At 47.6% G+C, this 24,509-nt stretch overlaps 1 protein-coding gene across 1 annotated transcript in view; it reads right to left on the reverse strand.

Annotated features, from left to right (window-relative positions):
- The window catches only part of WNT3A (Wnt family member 3A), a 54,807-nt gene extending 30,800 nt beyond the window's left edge, over nt 1-24,007 (reverse strand). Inside the window, exon 1 of the mRNA XM_048837380.2 lies at nt 23,796-24,007. Coding sequence (XP_048693337.1) covers nt 23,796-23,922 — 127 coding nt within the window. The 5' untranslated portion in view covers nt 23,923-24,007. The remainder of the gene's footprint in view (nt 1-23,795) is intronic.
- Between the last annotated feature and the right edge of the window lie 502 nt (nt 24,008-24,509).

The raw sequence follows: 24,509 nt of genomic DNA on the forward strand, positions 1-24,509 counted from the left end.
TTTTTTTTATTATTGTATCCTTCCTCCTTTTTAATAATTTTAATAAGACCCACGCTTGTTAAATTTTATACTGTTCCGCAGCAACAGAACAGCCATTTACATCAATGCAACTGTGATGTGTCGAGTTGTTACAGCAGAATATCACTGTTTTTTTTTTTTAAAAATCAGGTTAAAGTTGGAGAATTATATGGCCTCTCTTATTAAAATTAATTTTCCACCGTAGAGGCTCTGGGTGGCTGATGGCCCTGATGCCAAGTGGGTCTGAAGATTTCAGGGGAGTCCTGGCAGCATAAAACTGGAGTGATACGGTAGTGAATTGGGCCCAATAATGATTGACGGGAAAGTAATTTTCTGGCAGTTAATGACTGGCTTGGTTTGAAGGCCTGGGGCCTTGAGGAGAGGCCTTGACTCTTTCAGTTGGTTATTTGTTGCCAGGAAAGGTCCAGCTTACTTGCTGCTCCTTATTATTGTTGGAAATACCAAGCTGAAAACCAAGATGGGGCCAAGATTTGCTGAGCTATTTGAAAGCTTGTCTGGCATAGAGATGGGGTACAGCAACCCCATGAGAACAGGACTCCATTTTGTCTCCCACTCCATTTGGTAGACAGATTATGGTGAGATAACATGACGAAACAGTTGTCCCCCTACAACTCTTGCCGGTGCAAAGTAATCCCTGGTGTAACTCCATTGAGATCAACGACATCACATCAGGAGTGCATTTGCTCCAGGATTATTATTAATAGAGCACGGTAAATGTACACAACTCTTTGCAACCCCCTTAAATACCAGCACCTCACTTGCAGGAGCTAATCTAGACAGTTATGACACAGTAAGTCCAGTTCAGACACAAAAGGATGTTCCCTTCTGATAGAGAAGATACAGGACTTGGGTGTACTAAACACAAATGGGGTTCTCTATTTGGGAGGCTGGGTTCAAACAGACTCTTTGTTGTTACTTGTATTAAAGTAGCTCTTAAAAACCAACGCCCTGTTGTGCTAGGCAATGACCCACACCTACAACAAAAAGTAGTCCATATCCCAAAGCGCTTACACTCTAAATAGCTGTCTAGCTCACCAGCTGAGGAACATCTACATATTCATATTAGGTACTGGGAGATTCCATGCTTGAAAATGTAGCGAATAGAGATGGTTGGAAAAAGCTGTAAATGGTCCACAAAAAATGTGGAACAAATGTAAAAATTTCCATGTTTGAAATTTTTCATGGAATGTTTTGTTTTTCCGACGAAACACAAAGCAAAACCAAACAAAAAATGTGGGTTTTCAAAAATTAAAAAAGTTGAGGGGTTGGTTTTTGTTGTTGTTCTTTCCCGTCCTTTTTATCCCTTTTCCTCCCTGAAAGTCAAAGGGAGTTGAGTGCCTAACTGCCCTTTGGGTTTCTGGAACTCTCCCCAAAAATCCCAAGCAATACAACTTCTAATACTTCCTGACAGAGACACTCTCACAATCTAACCCTATCATGAGGCCTTGATACAATGCTCTGGCATGGACTTATTCATGCTGTTTGTCATATCCTTTAGTGTCATCTGCTATCATGTCTCTCTTGCTTCGACCATTTATCAGATCCGCATTGAAACATTTCTAAGCTATACTGTTGTCAATGACCCTGGATTTGGCAAACTTGTCCCTGTGATTAGAACAAGGTGTTTCTTTTGGGAGCAAGCTATGCCTCTTGTCTCTGAGAGCTGCTCAGAAAATGGAACTTCTGTTTTGACATTTTGAAAACAGAAAACAAAAAAATGTCCTGAATCAAAATGAAAAAGCTGACATTTCAAAATTTCCTGTGAAGCAAAAAATGCAGATTCAGGGATACTGAAACATTTTGTTTTGAAAATGTTGGCTCGTTTCATTTGGATCAGGTAAAATGTTTCATTTTGATTATTTCAAAAGATCACATAATATAAAATATGAAATATCATATATATTATGTAAATACATCATGTTAATATGATTTTTGTAGGCGGTGTTGTTATAGATGTGTTGGTCCCAGGATATTAAGCGACAAGGTGGGTAGGGTAATATCTTTTATTGAACCAACTTCTGTTAGAGATTCAAGCTTTCAAGCCCCACAGAGCTCTTCTTCAAGTCTGGGAAAGGTACTCTGAGCGTCCCAGCTAAATGCCTAGCATTTCCCAGACCTAAAGAAGAGCTCTGTAGGGCTTGAAATCTTGTCTCTCTCACCAACAGAAGTTGGTCTAATAAAAGATATTACCCTACCCACCTTGTCTCGCTAAAATTTATTTTGTAATATACAAGTCAAAATGAAACATTTTTTCTTTAGTGATCTGAAATGCGACATTATCAAAACAAAACCAGAAAGTTGAAACAATTCATTTGAAAGTGAAACAATTCATTTAGACTTTTTTTCTGTAAAACATTTTGATGAAATTGACACATTCCCCCCCTAACATTTTGATTTGGATGAAACTGCATCTTCTGACGGAAAACTCTTCAGTCAGAAAAGTTTCAACCAGCTCTCATGCCTACTAAGTGGATCACCAAGTGTTGTAGATTAGGGTTCTCACCCCTCCTCTCCCATTCACAATGGATCGTACAACATCCTTGTGGCAATTATAGCAATGGACTTCCATGGAGAAGTACTATTATTAAGAAAAGATTTAGTATATTTTTCACTGTCTTTTAATGTGATTTAGTAGCTGGAAACAAGGAAGAGGATCCTGTGACATGTGCCCAGCCAGCAATCTGTGGCCCATCAGCAAATGTTTCATGAACCATTTGTGGACTGTGGACTATAGTTCGAGAAAGAATGTCCGAGGTAGACCAAAAAAACTGCTTAAATGAAGGTATCTCTGCTGCAGGACCCAACTCATGTTCTTTGACAGCCCCAAACCTCTGAGCTGTGTGAGGCCCACTGGATTTGCACTAGGAAGGCTTTCTTTTGCTCTATTTTTCTGAAGGATCTAGTTTACTTCTAACTAGAGTGAGTCAGAACATTTTCAGTGGAATGTATTTTTGGCGCACGATGGTGTTTGGTCAAAGCTGAAACATTTTGTGGAGACGTATTGAGTTTGAGGAAGTTTTCAAAGGCAAGGTTTCTGAGGTCCCAGAGAGAGAGAGATGAATTGAAAACCTGACCTTTCTGATCTGAAAATCTGTGCTGTTTCAACACAATTCCAGTTAGTGAAAATCTTCTAATTTTTTCCCCTGTAGTGGAATGGAAACAAATTTAGAAACCTCAGCAGTTGTTGTGAAACAGAATTGTCCTCCGGCTATCTCTTCTTCTGATGCCATGCAATACAGGTGTGACACACAGGAATGCTGGGAAGAGGCTGAGCTTCCGTCCCTGGCCCCCGTCACATGAACTGGACCAGGGTTCGAAATGTGAATTACCCCTGGGGCATGAGAGAGGTCGGTAGCCACTAACCCCCGTGGTTCCTGATCTAGAGATGACTGGTGGGTTGTGGGGGAAGGGAAAAATAACTGACGCACAGCAGGGGAGATAAATGAAGGTGAGTTAGAGGGAGGGAGGAACAGACATATCCTGGAGCAGCATGTACCCCCCAACCCACACTCTCCAGTGCCCTGTATCCCCAACCCTCCTGCTTCTCCAGTGCAAGGTACACAGCTGCCACCCTTGCCCAGTGACATGGTCTCTGGTATCAACCCATCCAGGTTTTGGTATTAGCCCCGACCTGCCTTCCTCTGCTCACCCCAAGTGCCTCAACACCCCCCCCCCCCCACACACACACGTCCTGAGCATTCTCTCACCATGCCTGTCTTAGGAGGATCCCCCTCACCTGCCCATCTGCCCCACCCCTCCCGGGAGCCCCACTCCTTCTCCAGTGGCAATCTTAAGAAAGGTGTTTATTGGTTTGAAAACATCTGGTTGCCAGGACTCCTTGATCTACAGCACGGCCAGCGCAATGCCCTGAGCAACTGCCTTTCGAAGCTCAGAGCAAAATTTCAGCTGACACAAGGCTGGTAAAGCTCGCGGGCAGATCAGCCATTGTTCATGCCAAGTATTCTGCACTGCAAGGGGGTAGGTAGATGGATAAGCTGCTCATTTGGGGGGTTCTCAGGAATCCAAATACACCTACATAGCTCTTTATTAGGGTTTTTTCAAGTGTGGTTGGTTTTTTTTGGTGCACGATGCTATCTAAGGGACTGAAACAACCTGGGATTTGGTCTTTCCCCAACATTTCTAGTGTAATAATAGCACTTTTCATCTTCAAATCATGTGACCAGCATTACGCCCCAAATTCCGCTCTCCTGCGCAACACCGGCTGAGTCAATGACATCATGCCATTGTCACTCTCAGTGGAATTTGCCCTTCCCAGATATGTATCCTTCAAGTACAGAAATACCATTCAAAGACTAGGTGCTGGGTCCTTTTCGCCTGCTAGATGGCGTGGAAATCTTGTGAGAAAGAGACACTAAAGCCAAGATGTTCCTGATGGAGATGATGTGCCCTCATTATTCCTGCCAGCAGTCTGTTCCAGAACCTCCCTCCTCTCCTGCTGGGAAACCACCTAATTTCCAGACTCGGTTGAGGCGATGGGACTGGAATCTGCTGGGCTGTGTCCCCTGTTTGTTCCACTCAGTCCTCACTGACTCGCTGTCACCTTGTCCTCCCCCATCAGTGTGTTGCAAACAGCTGCTTGTCTCTCAGCGTATGCTTAGATTGCCAGCTCTTTGGAACTAGGGCTGTCTCGTCATTACTTACGTGTTCACAGCCCCTAGCACAAGAGGGCCCTGATCCTGACTCAGGCTTCCAGGTGCTACAGCCATACGGAGGAAGAAGAATACCGAGGGGATATGAACCCAGGCAGCATGAGAGCAGAAGCCAAGCCAGACAAAACAAGTCTCCGTGCCCCGAGATGGCTGGAGTGGAGGGGGACCAAATCGACAGCATTTCAGTCTCATGGACTCCGGGGTGACCAGGTGCAGCAAAACCGCTCCAGGACAGGCACAGTGCTGCAGGGGAGGACAGTGACATTAAGGGTGCGTCTACAGAGCCAAAAACAACAACAAAAAAATAACCCACGTCAGTGAGCCTCAGAGCACGAGACAACAGACGTGGGCTTGCGAGGCTCACGCCACAGGGCTACAAATAGCAGGGTAGATGTTTGAGCTCAGGCTGGAGTCCGGGCTCTGAGACCCTCTGCCCTCACCTGGTTTCAGAGCCCAGGTTCCAGCCCATGCCTGAACGTCTCCAATGCTCTTTTGAGCTCCAGGAGCCTGAATCAACTGAGCCAGGCTCTGAGACTCGCTGCTGTGTCGGGTTTTTTTTTTTGGCCGTGGAGACGTACCCTTGGAAGGAAAGGAGTGAATAATATAACTCCCTGTACATCCTCTCTGGTTGAGCTTCCTGTTGTCCCACTGCCCTCTGCTCCGCCTGTCTGACTAGACCTGTCTGAGTCATCCGCCATGTCTCCATGAGGCACCCCAGGCATGGCTTGGCCCGTCTGAAATCACCTAGGAGGCCCCTGCCCTCTCTGCCCTTGAAAACTCACTGCTGTGGTGCTGCTCACCATGAAGCGTGTGGATCTGTGACCTTGGAAAGTCACGTCCCCTCTGAGCCCCTGCTTCCCTGCCTGCCCCTTGCCTGTCTTCTCTGCTTAGATTGTACAGTCTGTGGGGCAGGGGCTGTGTTTTTCCAGCACCTAGCACAATGGGGCCTCGATGCCTCGCGGAAGCTCTTGGACACGACTACAGGACAAATAAATAATAACCATAGTTGCTTTGGTCATTCCCCTTTGTCTGTCCACCTGCTTATCTGTCTGACTGTCAGCTCCTGGGACTGGCCTGTACAATGAAATGCCACAGACGTCCCCCCAAGTGAAGGAGGTGCTGATCTCGGGAGCTGCGTATGGTAGGAGAGTTTCAGATGCACCAGTTCTGCTCATGCTCTCCAGGACTCGCTGGCTGGAATTCTCTGGCCTGTGATATACAGGAGGTCAGACGAATGGTCCCTTCTGGCCTGAAACTCTCTGAATGTATTCACAGTGGCCAGCAAGGAGCGCCTCTCGCAGGGGAAGAAAAGCCACATTCAGGCATTTGCATCCCCTATGCACCTTCGTCAAGGAGACTGTTGCTGTTTTTTGTGCGTTTTTTTTTCCAGACACAGGCAGAGCCTCAGCTGGCGTAACTCAGCCTTGCCACACTGCGGATGCTAGGCCGATTTACACCCGCTGAGGATCTAGCCCTGGGTGGTTGGAGTTGGAGTGGTGCCTAACGACACACTCGTTACCCCCCCTTGGTTGTTGCTACAGATAAACATGACCGGAGAGCCTTGGGCTCTGGGATTCCTGCGTGCCCTTTTCTCTCGGGCTCCTTTCCATTTGTGTGTGTGTGTGTGTGTTTGTGCGTGTCTGTTGTGTTTAGTGTGCCCATTTATAACTGTGATTCCCACAGGACAAAGGGATGCTAATTAGCTCCACCTACTGTTCCCTTTTGTTGAGGACTAGCTCCCACGCCAGCACTTGGCATTCCTGTATGCGGCAGAGGGAGCTCCTTGTTGCAGCGAGCGGTAGCCCAGTGGGGGAATGTAATGTACCCAGCAGAAAAAAAATTGGCAAGGGCTGCTCTCTGCCAGCCCCCGATGCTGCTGATGCACTGCGGCCAGCAGATGTTTCCAAAGCCTCTCATCGCCAGGAGAGACGCCACTGGTTCTCTACCCACCTCCATCCCACTCCCACCCCCTACCCCTTCTGGTCACTGAAAAATGGGGATGTCAGAAATGCCAGCTCAGGAAATCAGGGTGAAAAGAGAGGAACCAAGCTGAGCAACGGAGACTAAATGGATTCTGCAGCCACATCCTACCCTTGCTGCCTTTTTCTCTTTTGTGTCCATCACTTTGGGACGTTCATCCCACATCTGGGCTTTGGCAAGATCAAGAGTTATTTATAAAGGATGCCTGAAGTATCCTCTTGAAATACTGTTGTCATGCAGGGCCCTATTCAGCCCTGGGGTAACTCCACTGGAGTTGCAAGAGATCTTATTGTACGTCCAAAACAAGTCGGCGTAGGATGCTAGGAATGTAGGATTTGCCACATCAGCTGATTTGTCTCCCCAGACTGGTGTCAGGCCTCTGGCACATAAGTACAGCCACTGGGGTAAAAGAGGGAGATTTGTCCGGCCTCAGCTTTTCGTTGTCTCATTGGCCTCCTCCTCATTTGCACTCCTGCACAACCCGCTTCCCTTTCATATCATTGCAACTGTGCTCCATGGGTGGCTCAAAGGAAGGTGCTAACAGCACACAGGGTAAGTTTACATGGCACACTAAGCGCGGGCTCTGGCTCAGGTTTGAGCCCAAGCCTGCTTCTGTCCCCATACAAATCAGCCTAACTCAGGTCAGCAAGCCCCTAGGACCCTGCTGGAGGAGAGAGATCAGAACTCATGGCCTGCTCTGACTTGGGTCCAAGCCCCATTATTTTTCAGGTTTAAAACAAACAAAAGAGAATGGTTTGGGAGAGTTATCAGAGGGAAGGGATCAGAAGGAGACCCCATCGACCAGAAGGTATGGGATGCATTGCCCAAAGTATGGGGGTTCCACGTCCACCAGTACCATGAGGAGGAGATGGGTGGTGGTGGTCGGGGACTCCCTCCTAAGGGGGAAGGAGTCATCCATCTGCTGTCCAGACCGGGAAATTCGAGAAGTTCAGAATGTGACAGAGTGCCTGCTGAGACTGATCAAGCCCTCGGACCACCGCCCCTTCCTACTTCTCCATGAGGGCACCAATGATACTGCCAAGAGTGACCTTGAGGAGGTCACTGCAGACTATGTGGCTCTGGGAAGAAGGATAGAAGAGTTTGAGGCGCAAGTCATGTTCTTATCCATCCTCCCTGTTGAAGGAAAAGGCCCAGGTAAGGACCATTGAATTCTGTAGGTAAATGCTTGGCTACACAGGTAGTGTCAGAGAGAGGGTTTTGGATTCTTTAACCACGGGATGTTGTTCCAGGAAGAAGGCTTGCTAGGAAGAGATGGGATCCACCTAACGAAGAGTGGGAAGAGCATCTTCGCAGGCAGGCTTGCTAACCTCGTGAGGAGGGCTTTAAACCAGGTTTGCTGGTGGACGGTGACCTAAGCCCTGAGGTAAGTGGGGAAGTGGGATACCGGGAGGGAACACAAGGAGGAGGGTGCAACAGGGGAGGCCTCCTGATTCATACTGAGAAAGTAGGGTAATCGGCTAGTTATCTTAGGTGCCTGTACACGAATGCAGGAAGCCTGGGAAACAAGCAGGAAGAATTGGAAGTCCTGGCACAGTCAAGGAACTATGGTGTGATTGGAATAACAGAGACCTGGTGGGGTAACTCACATGACTGGAGCTCTGTTGTGGATGGGTATAAACTGTTCAGGCATGGGAGAAAAGGTGGAGGAGTTGTCCTATATGTAAGGGAGCAGTATGATTGCTCAGCGCTCCGGTATGACACTGCAGAAAAGCCTGTTGAGAGTCTTTGGGTTAAGTTTAGAGGTGAGAGCAACAAGGGTGATGTCGTGGTGGGCGTCTGCTATAGACCACCAGACCAGGAGGAGGAGGTAGACGAGACTTTCTTCGGACAACTAACTGAAGTTTCCAGATCACAGGCCCTGGTTTTAATGGGGGACTTCAATCACCCTGGCATCTGCTGGGAGAGCAATACAGCAGTGCACAGACAATCCAGGAAGTTTTTGGAGAGAGTTGGAGCCAACTTCCTGGTGCAAGTGCTGGAGGAACCAACTAGGGGCCGTGCTCCTCTTGATCTGCTGCTCACAAACAGATAGGGGAAGTAGAAGTGGGTGGCAACCCTGGCAGCAGTGATCATGAGATGGTTGAGTTCAGGATCCTGACAAAAGGAAGAAAGAAGAGTAGCAAAATCGGGACCCTGGATTTCAGAAAAGCAGACTTTGACTTTCTTAGGGAACTGATGGGCAGGATCACCTGGGAGCTAATATAGGGGGGAAAGGAGTCCAGGAGAGTGGGCTGTATTTTAAAGAAGCCTTGTTGAAGGCACAGGAACAAACCATCCCGATGTGCAGAAAGAATAGCAAATATGGCAGGCAACCAGCTTGGCTTAACAGAGAAATCTTTGGTGAACTTAAACACAAAAAGAAGCTTACAAGAAGTGGAAGCTAGGGAGGAGTATAAAGATATTGCTTGAGCATGCAGGGGTGTAATCAGGAAAGCCAAAGCACAACAGGAGTTGCAGCTAGCAAGGCATGTGAAGGGCAACAAGAAGGGTTTCTACAGGTATGTTAGCAACAAAGAGAAGGTCAGGGAAAGTGTGGGACCCTTACTGAATAGGGGAGGCAACCTAGTGACAGATGATGTGGAGAAAGCTGAAGTACTCAATGCTTTTTTTGCCTCGGTCTTCACAGACAAGGTCAGCTCCCAGACTGCTGCACTGGGCAGCACAGTATGGGGAGGAGGTGAGTAGCCCTCAGTGGTGAAAGAACAGGTTAAGGACTATTTAGAAAAGTTGGACATGCATAAGTCCATGGGTCCAGATCTAATGCATCCAAGGGTGCTGAGGGAGTTGGCTGATGTGATTGCAGAGCCATTGGCCATTATCTTTGAAAACTCATGGTGACTGGGGGAGGTCCAGGATGCTTGGAAAAAGGCAAAAATAGTGCCCATCTTTAAAAAAGGGAAGGAGAACCCAGGGAACTACAGACCGGTCAGCTTCACCTCAGTCTCTGGAAAAATCATGGAGCAGGTCCTCAAGGAATCTATTTTGAAGCACTTGGAGGAGAGGAAGGTAATCAGGAACAGTCAGCATGGATTTACCAAGGGCAAGTCATGCCTGACCAACCGGATTGCCTCCTATGATGAGATAACTGGCCCTGTGGATATGGGGAAAGTGGTGGATGTGATATACCTTGACTTTAGCAAAGCTTTTGATATGGTCTCCCATAGTATTCTTGCAAGCAAGTTAAAAAAGTATGGATTGGATGAATGGACTATAAGGTGGATAGAAAGCTGGCTAGATCGTCAGGCTCAACAGGTAGTGATCAATGCCTCGAGGTCTAGTTGGCAGCTGGTATCAAGCGGAGTGCCCCAGGGGTCAGTCCTGGGGCTGGGTTTGTTCAACATCTTCATTAATGATCTGGATGATGGGATGGATTGCACCCTCAGCAAGTTTGTGGATGACACTAAGCTGGGGGGAGAGGTAGATATGCTGGAGGTTAGGGATAGGGTCCAGAGTGACCTAGACAAATTGGAGGATTGGGCCAAAAAAAAATCTGATGAGGTTCTACAAGGACAAATGCAGAATGGATTTAGGATGGAAGAATCCCATGCATGGGGACCGACTGGTTAAGCAGCAGCTCTGCAGAAAAGGACCTGGGGATTATAGTGGACAAGAAGCTGGACATGACTCAATAGTGTGCCCTTGTTGCCAAGAAGGCTAATGGCATATTGGGCTGCATTTGTAGGAGCACTGTAGGCAGATTGAGGGAAGTGATTATTCCCCTCTACTCGGCACTGGTGAGGCCACATCTGGAGTACTGCATCCAGTTTTGGGCCCCCCACTACGGAAAGGATGTGGACAAATTGAAGAGAGTCCAGTGGAGGGCAACAAAAATGATTAGGAGGCTGGAGTACATGACTTATGAGGAGAGGCTGAGGGAACTAGGCTTATTTAATCTGCAGAAGAGAATAGTGAGGGGGGATATGATGGCAGTCTTTAACTACCTGAAGGGGTGTTCCAAAGAAGATGGAGCTAGGCTGTTCTCAGTGGTGGCAAATGACAGAACAAGGAGCAATGGTCTCAAGTTGCAGTGTGGGAGGTCTAGGTTGGATATTAGGAAACACTGTTTCACTAGAAGGATGGTGAAGCACTGGAATGGGTTACACAGGGAGGCTGTGGAATCTCCATCCTTATTTGTTTTTAAGGCACAGCTTGACAAAATTGGGGTAGGTCCTTGACAAAGTTGGGGTTAGTTGGGGTTGGTCCTGCACTGAGCAGGGGGTTCGACTGCATGACCTCCTGAGGTCTCTTCCAACCCTAATCTTCTATGATTCTATGAAAAAGAAGTACATCTTCCCACAACGCACAGTCAACATGTGGAACTCATTGCCAGGGGATATTGTGAAGGCCAAAAGTATAACTGGGTTAAAAAAAGAATTAGATAAGTTCACATAGGTTAGGTCCATCAATGGCTATTAGCCAAAATGGTCAGGGATGCAAACCCCATGCTCTGGGTGTCCCTAATCTGCCAACGGCTAGAAGCTGAGACTGGCCGACAAGGGATGGATCACTTGAAATTGCCCTGTTCTGTTCATTCCCTCTGAAGCATCTGGCACTGGCCATTGTCAGAGACAGGATACTGGGCTAGATGGACCATTGTACTGACCCAGTATTGCTGTTCTTATGTGAAGGCAGCTCAAGGCGCAGATCAAAGTCAGAAGGTCTGCACAGTGCAGTATGTACATGTTAGTGTGGCTGTGAAACCTAGGTCCAGCAACGATAAGTCCCAGTTTACCATGCAGTGTGGATGCTCAGGCATGGGGTTGGAAACATTGAGTCCACAAGTCCGGGTCCCACAGACCCGAGCTTAGTGTGCAGTGTAGACATACTCATAGTCACTTGTGCAATGCCTACACATGGAGATAGTCTTCCTTCCTTACCTCACCAGGATCAGCTTATCTCCTGAAACAGTTCCCCCAGCTCCTACCTCAACATACAATGCCGATTTGCTACTGTATAGAGCCGACACAGCTGCCCTGATTCCAAGAGCTGCCTCTGTCTGTTTTGTCTAGCATCAAGAAAGGAGACAGACAGATCAGGGGTAAGTGGCTGGTGGTCTGCATTTATTCACCTGCATGGCCAAGTGCAACTTGTACGGATAGATGTTCAATCCTGTTCCTTCCAGTTCTTTCCCCCATGGTTACCAGGTACAGTTTGTAGATCTTTGTTGTTGATACCTGGGCAGCTGCCCAAATTGCCACTAGCACAGAGGTGGAAGGGGTGTGGTGGGAAATCAGGTCCTCTGGGGAAAATTTGCATCAGAGAGAGACAGAGATTTTCATCCAACCTCCTACATGTAACATACCAACCTCCCGGAAAAATAAATGTCTCGTGGCTCTCTGCTGATGCCACACTTTATTGCAGAAGTGAAAAAGTCTGATCCAGGATGTGGGGGTAGAGGGTGGGGAGCAGGAGGGAAGGCGTTTGGCACAGAGACGAGCAAGATGTTGGCGCGCCATCAAGAAAATATTATTGAGATTGTCTAAATCCCTTAGTCTTAACTCTGCAGCTTCTTGCAAGAGTGATCTCTTCAGTACAGGGCAGAGGGCAAGACTCTTCTGTCAGAGGTGAGAGACTTGGTCTCGCTGAGCAATATGTTACCTTACTGCAAGGGCTTGTGTCCCCTCTAATCTTTAGGGTGGGAAATTTGAGGCCCTGGTCTGTTGCTACTGAAGTCAAGGGCAACACTCCAACTGCTTTCAACAGTAGCAGGATGAAGCTCCTGGTAAGGAATGCCAGTTACTAAGGTATAGCCTGAGCCCGCAGAAACATCCACCCCTTCTGTCAATGTTCAGGAGCTTCTCTTGTAAGAGGAAGGATAGTTTTGTGGTTTAGATGCTAGACTAGACTACAAGAGAGCCTCCTGTCTTCCTGAGTAAACTTGGGCCAAATCATTTAATGTCTCCGTTCTCCCGTCACATGGGCATAATGGTACTTCCTTTCTCCCACTCTCTGTCTGTGTCGAACGTAGCCCTTCAGGGTGTGTGTAGGTGTATCTAACCTGCTGATATAGATTTTATAGCTAAGGTGTCACGGATACTTGCTTTATTAAATAGAATTACCTGCCAATACTTAGTAACATAGCACCACCCCATATTCACTGTGAGAAGGCCTCTGTCATGCTACTGGCCCAAATCCGTGAGAACAGTGACCTGCCTTTGTACGCAGACCTCTTCAACCACCCACCAGCTTGCCTCTTTTCTAGATGCCCTTTATGGTCATTTATGCCACCACAGGACATGAGAGTGGAATCTGCTTGGCGCAACAAGTGGTCAGCAAGGACAATCATTAATCACTCTCTCGTCACAGACCCAACCGTCTGCCCACCAGGTTCTGAACTGCTAAGGCTCCTGTGTTCATCTCTGAACTGGTTTCGAACAGGACAGGGCAACTGCGTGACTAATCTCTTAAATGCGGTTTGTCTAATGACCCGCAAGGCAGCTGCAGTCAACTTCAGACTATGTCACATATCCTTGCCCAGCGCCCACTGACGTATTTCGACAGCTGGCTACCGGCTCTCCACCTGGCTGATGATGATGCCATCAAATGGCTGGGTACATTTAGGATATGCTGAGACCTGGAGAGAAAACACCAGGTTCTAGAGAGCTCTTTGATCTAGCAGTGAAAGGCAGAACAAGATCCAATGGCTGGAAGTTAAAGGCAAACAAATTCAAATGAAAAATAAAGTACTTTTTTGTTAACCGAGGGTGATTAACCATTGAAACAAATAGCCAAGGGGCTTAGTGGATTCTTCATCACTTGAAGTCTTCAGATCAAGACTGGAGGCCTTTTGGGAAAACTGGCTTTATTGGAGTCAATACGGGAATAACAAGATGAAATTCTATGGCCTGGGTAATACAGGAGGTCAGACTAGAGGATCTAATGGTTCCTTCTGGCCTTAAAATCTATGAACTGATTAAATGAAGAAATATATGGTTTGGGATCCAGCGCTGTGATATCAGCATAAATGACATGACATTATTATCATTTATTATCACTGCCGGATGAAGCCCTCAAAAGATGGGTTGGCATAATTTCTCTGCCTGCTAAGAAATCTACTGTACCTGTCCAGCAATGCTTGCTGTGAAATCGAGGTCAAGCCAGGATCATCTTTTCACACTTGGGCTTTCAGAACAGGTTGGGGTCCCCAAGGCAGATCACAGTAACTCATTCATTCACATCCTTCCCCTTGCCTTGGCCACTCAAGCATGGGTTCTTGCAACCTCTGGAAGTCCAAGTCCCTCCCCACTAATAAGGAGACCATCGTACGGCTTCGAAAGAGGCAAGTCTCATGCAGCATTAATCTTCTTGCTGGATATGGGTAATGTTTCCTGGGGTTAAAATCAGAGGAAACTGATCCAGAGGTCACACCATTGGCTTTGGGGCTTGGCTTCTGTCATTTGCACACTAGCAGGAGTGATGGCAAAGAATTCTTTCTGCAGCTCATGATGTTCCATTGGGGTACGGAATGAATTTATGTCTCCAAACCTCCAAGCCTGCCGTTAGGTTCCCATTTGTCCACTGTGAGTTTGATAAATGCTCCGAGAGGGCACATCTGGCCGGTGCAGATGCTTGCCGAGGCAACACACGCGCACACTCAGCAAACACACACGCACCCAGGCAAACACACAGATGCACAAAAAGGGACACTGTGACTTTCAAAGGTTGCACGAGTGTTAAACTCTAATAAACAAGCTCCGTTCACGAAGGCTGAAAGAATCCAAGGCCTCCTCAACAAAGCATTTAATCCAGTTTGCCACGACCTTTGACATTATTAGGGGTCGCAGTGACCCTAATCCAATCAGATTGATTAACTAAAGCAGAGACCCCCATAAGCTGACCCCCCTCTGTCTTCTCCTATTTAGTCCTGACCAAACAGTGGGAGAGTCGTGCCGTATTTACACCACAATGGGCCCGCATTGAGAACCTGTTTCATTACAGGGCGACTTAAACTCCCATTACTCCATCAATGTATCATTCTTCAATAGTTCATTAAAAGCTGCTCCTCCACAATAACTGTTAGCCATTTCTCAGTCCAGCTGGCAGGTTTAGAGCCCCGGCCAGTCTTTCTCAAGGAGGGGTAGGAGGGAGTGAAAGAAGTGGATGGACAAGGGCTCCCTTTTAAAATTTAAACGAACAGGGGGCTTAAATAGTTTGAGGTCATTTACTTTTATTGAAAGAGGGGGGAGGAAACTTTTATTCCGGCTTAATTATGTGCTGAGGTCTCTTAAAGAGACAGGGACCTAATAAGATTTCTGGGTTTGCTTTTTTTTTCTTTTGTCCTTTGTTTTTTTGTCTTTTGTTCATGTTGAATCATGTTTTTTTTGCCCCAAAGCATTTCAAATTGAATTCAAATTCACATTGCTTTGGGAGATTTAAATGAACAACATAGACTAACACAATTCAGGGATAGTCACCTTATAAATGCATAGATAGACAGATACAATCCTTAATAGAACCATAGGAGTTAGAGATGGAAATTACCTATTAGATTAGTTAGTCCACCCTCTGTTGCCTAGGCAGAATTGTTACAATATATTATCCAGACTGTATCCAGTCTAGTGTTTGCTCCTTGTTAAATCAAAAGATACAACAGATTTCTGGTGGATGAGCCACGCTTCTTAGCTAAACCACTGGGTGTAACCTGTAAGAATAAAGCTGCTTTGATAACTTTAAAGCACGTTTCTTGGGCAAATTCAACTTTCAGTTAAGCGATACCCATGTAACATCTAGAGCAATGAATGACCTAGAAACAAATGGATTTCCACAAGTGTCAGGAGTAGGATTTGGGCCCTAAAGATGGTTTTATGATGACAAACACTTTAATAAAGGATTCTCTTCCCACAAAAAATAGAATAAAAGGGTGTAGATGTCATAGTGACTGGTGTTCCACGAATAGGATCGATCAATAGGAGTGGATGGGTGAGTAATGGGGACCACATTAATTTTTCCCTTCCACGCACCAGGATTTGTTTCGCAGGGTAGCTCGCATGCCAAAGAGTTTGGGAGAATCTGGGATGCTTGTTTCCAGTGGTTTGCAGAGAAAGAACCATGCGTTCTACCCATGCTGTGATTCTTTCCCCTGAGCTGCCCATCCATTGGCACTAACAAAGAAAGCACAAGAGACACTAAGACCAGATGGAAGGGAAAACATAGTGTAACTAACAACTTTTTAATAACACCAGATCTCCCTACCCCTGAGAAGCTTTCCCCAGCCCTGCAGCACGGTTCAGCTAGGCAAACACCACTGCAGGAGCCAGGGGAATGCCCAAAAGGTTCAGCATGAATAGGCATGTAACTGTTCTGATGCCAGGGATGGGAAAACTGAATAGTCCGTTTGTCCAATGGCATGAATGCTGGTGGCTCTTGGACTCTTGAACCCTGCCTGGTTATCACCTGGTGAAGTAGAGCAGAGCGAGAGGCTTCCTGGCCAGTAAATGAGACTCTGATATGTCCAAATGGGAGCAGAGCCCACATCTGAAATCACCTAGACACCCGTGAACATCAGGCCTCGTTGAGGGTTAGACATGATCCTGAGTATCACTGATGATGTAACTTCCTATAGGCCTGTCTCTGCTACAGAAACAATCATGTTTAAATCATGTATGATTGTAGCTAAGCCATGTTATACCATAGAGGTGTCAAGGGGTGACTGGCCGTTTACGGGGAGATGGAGCCATCCACACCTGTGCCATAATTAATTAGCTGCTTCCCAGCCTGAGGGGGTGGGGCTAAGGAGGATCAGGTGGTAGCTTAATGGGCACCTTGGCCTTATAAAAGAGCTGCGAGAGATCAGTCTAGCACTCAGGCCCACAGGCAGTAAGGCTTGCTCCTGTGAAGGCTCTGAGCCAGGCTCTGCAGGAGAAGGGTACTCCAGAGCTAGCCCAGAGCAGAGAAAGGTAGCCCAGAAAGGGGCTGGGAATAGGGCCCATAGGGTAGAGAGAAGCCCCACAGAGCAGAAGAACCTTTTTGTTTGTTTGGGACTTTTTATTTTGGAATTCTTGTTCTGTGACGTGGCCAGAGGGTTAAGACATCTCCAGAACAGACTGATGTGTGGCACGCCGAGGAGAGAAACTGAAGCAGGGAGTACCTGTAGTGCTACACTTAGCCAGTAGGGAGTGCTATGGGGCAGCCACACCCCATAACAAGGGTTTTTCCTTGCATGTGTGGACACAAGGAGCTTTTTACCTATCTAAAACGCAAAAGGAATACCTACAGGAAATGGAAGGAGGGGCATGTCACCAAGGAAGCGTACATGGGAATAGCACGAGCGTTTAGGGACAAAATCAGGAAAGCCAAGGCAAAGAATGAGTTACAGCTAGCAAGAAACATTAGAAACAACAAGAAGGGGTTCTTCAAATATGTCAGACAAAAAGGGAAAGATCAAGGAGGGTGTGGGTCCGCTGCTCAGTGGAGAAGGTGAGCTGGGAACGGAAGATAATGAGGCAGAGCTGCTCAATGCCTACTTTGTTTCAGTCTTCTCACAAAAAATAAGATGTGATCGGATGATTACCGAAGTTACCATAGAGAATAAAAGGGGAGGGATGCAGATCGGGGTAAGTGAAGAACATGTCAGAGATCTTCTGACCAATCAGAATAAATTCAAATCAGCAGGGCTGGATGCTATTCACCTGTGGGAGCTGAAGGAATTAGCTGAAGAAATCTCAGAGCCCCCGGCAATAATATTTACAAACTCATGGATGACAGGAGAGGGGCTGCACAACTGGAGAAGGACTAAGGTGGTGCCCATCTTTAAAAAAGGGGAAAAGGAGGAGCCAGGAAACTAGAGACCAGTCAGCCTGGCTTTGATACCTGGGAAGCTGCTAAAGCAATGTATAAAACATTCAATTTGTGACTACCTGGAGATGAAGGGGTGATCACAGGGCCAGCCCTAGACCAAATGGTACCGCAAGCAAGGAGTGTCTTTGGTGCCCCCCGCCCCCTTTTGTTTCCCATCAGATTTGTTCCTTGCTGCAAACTAGATTGCAACTGAGCTTTTTGCTTCCTACAATGAGCTCCTGAAGGCTTCTTTTGGGGCATCTTTTATTGTCTATGGGGAAAACAAACAGTATGAGGGAGAACAAAAGTCTCTGTTCCGCGGTCTTAGAAAGTCATCCAACATTACATGTGAAGCATGGCAAAAGAAGAACCAGTATTTCTTTTATATTGTTGCACAGATAGAGGTTCAATAGATGTCTCTGGCGTCTCATTAAATATGTCCTTTATTCGTCGCTATTTACACTCTTCAAGTCTTAAAACACAAGTACGCTTTCATAATTACACAATAAAACAAGGTTCACAATATCGCAGCTGGGCTCTCACTTCACTTCAGTTTGTTCTTATATCTCACTGACTGACTGGTGACACAACACCCCTTATATACCTGCGAGAGTACAGCGGACAACATTCTAGGAGGTTCAAGGAAAATGTAGTTCTCAGAAAGTCTGGAAGGTTCCACGAGATTCTACAAAGGTCCAGAACATTCTAGGAGGTTAGTGAAAAATGAATCCACATACGGAATACCTGAAACATGTTACTTCAAACATTCTATTTTCCCTTTTGTCGCCAACAACAAAAACAACCCCCCAAGCCCGGCACCCCGCAAGCCCGGCACGTCAGGCAGTCGCCTGGGTCGCTTGCCCCTAAATCTGGCCCTGGGTAACCACTAACAGCCAGCATGGATTTACCAAGAACAAATCATGCCAAACCAGCTTGATTTCCTTCTTTGACGGGGTAACTGATTTGGTGGATGGGGTATGTGGTGGACATAATTAAGGCTACGAGTCTGTCACGGAGGTCACGGATTCTGTGACTTTCCGGTGACTTCTGCAACGGCCACTCCGGCAGCTCCTGGGCCAACCACACCGGTGGCGGCTGCAGCAGTCTCGGGCTACTGCCTGCCCCCTCCCTCCAACTCCAGCAGCAGCGGGAGTTTGGGTGCATGTGGGAGGGGGCTCAGAGCTGGGGGTTGGGGTGCAGGAGGAGGTGAGGGCTCTGGGCGGTGCTTACCTTGGAGGTCCCCCCAGAATGTCTCTCCATCAGCTCCTAGCTCTACATGCTGCCTCCAACCACAGGCACCACCCCCGCAGCTCCCATTGGCTGCAATTCCTGGCCAATGGGAGCTGGGGGAGGGACATGTCGCTGCTTCCAGGGAGACCCCCAAGGTAAGCGCCACCCAGAGCCCTCGAGGAGCCAGGTAGGGAGCCTGCCATTCCTGCCAACCTGCCCCCCGCAGCACCAGCAGGGGTCCCAGGCTGTGCGCCACCTCCTGCCCCTCCTCCCCCAGCACCAGCGGGGGTCCCGGGCTGCTCCCTCTGAGCATCTGCAGCACCCCCTGGACCATCCCCCCCCACCAAGCACCCACAGCACCCCGGGCTGCCCTCCCCCCCTGCAGGATTTAGTTAGGGGTATATCCTGTCCATGACTTTTACTAAAAATACCCATGACTAAAACATAGCCTTCGACATAATATACCTGAACCTCAGCAAGGCTTTCAATTCAGTCCCACGTGACATTTTGATAAGTAAACTGGAGAAATGCGGGCTCCACAGAACTACCATTAAGTGGATACATACTTGGTTAAAGAACCACAAACAAAGAGTAACTATTAATGGAACGACGTTGGATTGGAGGGAGGTCTCAAGTGCTGTTCCACCAGGATCTGTTCTGGGTCCGGTGTGGTTTAACATCTGTATGAATGACCTGGATGTAGGACTAGAGAGCAGACTGATCACGTTTGCAGATGACACAAAGCGGGGGTGGGGCGGTTGCCAACACTTTGGAACATACAGCTAAAATTCAGCGGGGTCTTGATAGATTGGAGAACTGGGCTAGAGACGACCCAATGAAATTTAACAGACAAACTTAAGGGGCTACTCTCAGGGAAGAAAAACCAAATGCACAAGTACAGAATGTAGGGGAAAGCTGGCTTGGCAGCAGCACTGCTGAGAAGGATCTGAGAGTTGTGGTGCATCACAGCCTCGACATGAGTCAGCAATGCGATGCAATGCTGTTGCAAAAAGAGCAAATGCAATTTGAGCTTGCATTACCAAAGGCATAGCCTGCAAGTCAAGGGCAGCGATAGTTCCACCCTACTCGGCACTGGGTAGGCCTCAGCTGGAGGACTGTGTCCAGTTTTGGTCACCAATATATAGAAAGGTGGAGAGAAACTGGAAAGGAGCCGGAGATGAGTGACAAAGATGATGAAAGGGATGGAATGCAAGCCATACGAGCAAAGGCTGAAGGAACTGGGTCTGTTTAGTTTGGAAAAGAGGAGATTAAGGAGGGACAGGATACCAGTCTTCAGACACTTGAAAGGCTGCCATAAAAAAGATGGAGAAAAGTTCTCTTTTGCCACAGAGGGTAGGACAAGAGGCAGTAGGTTCAAACTACAGCATAGCAGCTTTAGATTAAATCTCAGGAAAAACCTCCTAACCATAAGAACAGCAGGACAATGGAACAGACGCCTCGTTAGGTCATGGGAGCTCTTTCACTGGAGGCTTTCAAAGGGAGGCTGGAGCCATGTCTTGGGTGGTTTAGACACAACCAATCCTGCATGTTGGCAGCGGGTTAGATTAGATGACCCTTGTGGTCCATGATTCTAAAGCATCCCCCTCCTCACATTCACCATGAGAGAGGCACCTGTTTTAGACTATGGTTCTATCAGTGTCAAAACATGGTGGCCTCACATGACCACAGTCCAGCAAGATTTTGACATCACTGAGTCAGAGTCAGACCCTAGCCCTGAATTCGTAATGAGATACCAAAGTGGCAAGTGTGGCATGAATACTGAGCGAGTTTCAGTTAGATTCAGGCCTAGAAAGCGTTTCTTCAGGGAAAATCAAAACATAAAAACAACAACAAAACCCAACCAAAACAGCCCTTCTTCGTAAGAAAGACTGAGATCCAGACCCCCACTGGTGAAAGTGGGAATAGCTCCCATGACTTCAGTTTGGCTTCTGTGACTTCAGTGGAGCAGTGCTGATTTACACCATCCGAGGACCTGGCCCCACTGACCGCAATGGAGCAGTGCTCATTTACACCAGCCGAGGACCTGGCCCCACTGACCGCAATGGGACACTGAAGTTAGCTTCTCGGTTACTTGGCTTTTAAACTGTGAACTCCAGCACTTTTCTTTTCTTTTCTTTTCTTTTGGTAGTAGCTCAAGTATGTTCCTCCCCTCGGGGATCTGCACAAGAATGTGGCTGAGCTGTTCTCCTCCCCCCCGCCCCCCCCCCGCCTCCTGCAATAGGTGAAGCCAAACTGAAGGATGGTTAGATTCTCCCTCGAGGAACAACATTCTTCAGTTATGAAATCGTCCCAGCGTCCTTTTCCTAGCCGAGCCTGGTTACTGCACAACGGCAGGATCTGGGCCCCATCCTGGCACACACACGCCCGATGACTGCAGTGGGCGCTGCAGGTGCAGGGCACGGGCTTCCTTCGCGCCAACATATAACCACAGGTATATCAGAAGGTGGCGTGGGGCAGTAGAGCAGCTATGCTGCCCTGTGTCTGGGGTATGTCTACACTGCAGTCAGAGGTGGGCCTGGATCTAGCTTGGATCTAGCTAGCTCCCATAACAATGGCAGCACATGCCTACCTGGGACCCTGGGTGTTTACTCGGGTGGCTAGCCTATGCTGCCATGCAGGCCCTAGGAGGAAGTTTGGGGCCCTGGTATATCATGTTTCCTGGGGCCCCTCCAATTTCATCCCCATTTCACCCCTTTTTATTGATGTTTTGAGAAGGCCCCCCTGAGCTTGGGCCCTGGTACAATTGTTCCCCCTTTTCACCCTTCTCATGACCCCTGCTGCCATGGCTACGCTGGGATTTTTATTGGAGCTTGCTAGATGAAAGCTAGCTTGGGTTTGTCTACACAGGCTGCAATCACACACCTGACTGCAGTGTAGACATACCCTGACAGCCGCAGGCATCCCATGTGCTGTTTATGACAGTATCAGGAATTAGGGCGGTCTGGCGTGATGAAGGTACTGGACTAGGATTTAGTAAACCTGAGTTCAGTTCCCAGACTCCTTGAGGGACCTTGGGCAAGTCACTTGGGTCTTGTCCTCACTAGAAAGTTCAACCCCCCGCAGCGTGACTGAGATTAGATCACTATAAAGGTGCTCTCTATCAAAATAGCTATTCCTGTAGGGGAAGGGGCATTACTATTCTGAAACGAGTCATCTTTATAAGTTCATCCACTCTCGGGATTTTGCCAGTATAACTAGTTTGATAAAAATCATGCCTCCAACCAACATAACTTTACTGGTAAAAAACCATATAGACTAGACCTTAATACATATGTGCCCCAGTTCTCCATCTGTAACCTGGGGATAATAGCACTTCCTTTCACTTTCTTTTCCATGTGGGTGTACAAGGCCTACTGCAAGAGTGCCCTGATTTTGGTTGGTGTCTCTAGATAGTAATATATTAATGTAATGTGAGAAGAGCTCTGTGTAAGCTCGAAATCTTGTCTCTTTCATCAACAGAAGATGGCTCAGTATAAGATACTACCTTGTCTCTCTCCAATCAATAATGATACAGGCATTCCTTTCAGTATACTGCTGTGATGTAGTCCGGGAATTTTATAAAGTTCACCACAACAGGATCCAAAGCTCTTCTGAATTACACAGTAGGATAAAAACAATATCCCGCCCCGACACCTGATCGCAAGTGACAGTGGATCCTGGCCTGAGGTGAATTTATGAGCTCAACCATATAAACAGACTTTAGAATGGTCTTCCTGAAATGTATCCTAGAGGCTGCCTTGCACTGCTGACATGAGGTCAGCTGACGTTGCTCTGGCTTTCAGACAAGCTAATTTCAGCGGGAGGAGCGTCAGTCCTTTCGGGAACCTGTAACAGTGCCTTTAATTGCACACTGACAGGATTACTTCCAGGTCTGTGCTGCTGCTATCCTGAAGGCGCAGCCGGCTGTGTCGGATATTCCTAAACAGCACTGGGCAGGGAGTCCAGCTTCATTATCTCCGGGGAGGTCAAATGCAAAGCAAGTTTGCCTTACAGCTGAACTTATTCGTGCTAATCTAAAACTAAGGGCCTGATCGTGTTCCCACTGAAGTCAGTGGGAGCCGGACTGGGCCCTAAAAGCCAGGATGCAAAAGCAGAATAAAACAGTTGCTTTTGCTCCCAAAGAGGCATCTAACATATGGGACAAGGCCCTGATCCAGCTCCCTTTTGAAGTCAATGGAAAGACTTCCAGTGGGAGTTGGATCAGAATCTATTTAGCCAGGCAGGCCCCAGTATCTATCTATCTATCTTTCTATCTAGTGCCCAACACCAAAATCTAGAAACTAAAAGCGCAATTAGCTCTGAAAGGGGAACCCATTAATCCTGATTGCAGTGTATCATTTCCCCTTTACATACAGCCCTTCGGGGGGAGGGGGGGCGGGGGTGTGTGCGTTCAGCCTGCTTGACAGCATGCCAGGCCAAGCCAGTCAGCAATCACTGACAGACCATCTGATGTGGCGTGAAATGACGTTTGGTTGGAATGGAATCCAGAGGTCCAGCTCTACCAATGAAAACAGCTGCTGCATTAACAATCTAAATCTATGGGAGGAGACTAGATGATTCAGGGCCCTGGCAATGCTAGCTCTCTAGGTCACCTGTTCAACACCAGCCCCAGGTGGGCAGTAAGTGAACACTGTTACCACTTGAGGAGTGTTTGGTAGCCTGTCTGAAGGAGTTGGGAGATCTCAGTCCTCTTCCCAGTGAGCCCACTGCTGTTGGCCATCTCATTGGCGAGGCCCAGGGCTGAACGGGTGCTGGGACTGAATTGTCCTCTCTGCTCTAATGATGGCCTCTCTGCATCAGGCCAGAAGCGTACAGGTGGGAGGCTAGGTGGAGAAAGCTTGCACTTTATATGCATGGCACTTTATACCCGCCCAAAAGAAAAGGTCACGACAAATGATACCAACTACTGCTTTGAGCAGGGGGGTGGGACTAGATGACCTCCTGAGGTCTCTTCCAACCCTGACATTCTGTGATTCTATACAAGATGGGTTTCAATGTATATTTGCTGCTAATAGTCCACAGGTATCACCCTCGCTTGCCTTATCACTCAGCACTCACCTTTATCTAGCACAGGCCCAAATATGGCCAGGCTGTCATTGACGGTGGTGCAATTCCATCTCCTCCCACGGAACTGGTGTTGGCACTCCTGGATCCCGACCTTGACCCCTTCCGCCACGCTGGGCATGATCTCCACATAGTTCCGACAGAAGCGCAGCTGCTTGGGGACCAGCCCCGGGATGCTGCCGCAGAGGATGGGCTGAGTCCCCAGGGAGGAATACTGGTGACCGATGGCCAAGGACCTGGAAGAGAAAACACAGCAGTTTTCAGGCTGACTCTGCTCCTTGCACGGCTTGTTACCAGTCACAGCTAAGGGGACAGCAACACTTTCAGTTCCTCAGCCCTCTCTGCCCAACAATAAATGTCCCAGCTCCTGATCCCTCCCCACAGAGAATGGAGTCATCTACCTCTTTAAACCTTCCACAATCCCCAACAAAGAACCCCACCATAGCTCCTTCCCTGAACTAGGTCTTGTCTGTATGGCGACACACAGGAAAACTAATCTGAATTATCTTTTAAAGTGGATTAGTTAAATTGTATTAAAGTCCTATGTGGACAAATGTATTCAGAATTAAAGTGACCCAAATTAAGGCCTGGACTACACTAGAAAATAAGGGATGGTTTGCAGAATATCCAGACGTCATAATGACAGGTGCATTCAAAATAGATGGGCAGATAGAAGGATAGGTAGACATACAGCCAGTTAAATAGATT

This window comes from Caretta caretta, chromosome 2, assembly GCF_965140235.1.
Source record: "Caretta caretta isolate rCarCar2 chromosome 2, rCarCar1.hap1, whole genome shotgun sequence".
In the NCBI taxonomy this organism is placed as follows: Eukaryota; Metazoa; Chordata; order Testudines; family Cheloniidae; genus Caretta; species Caretta caretta.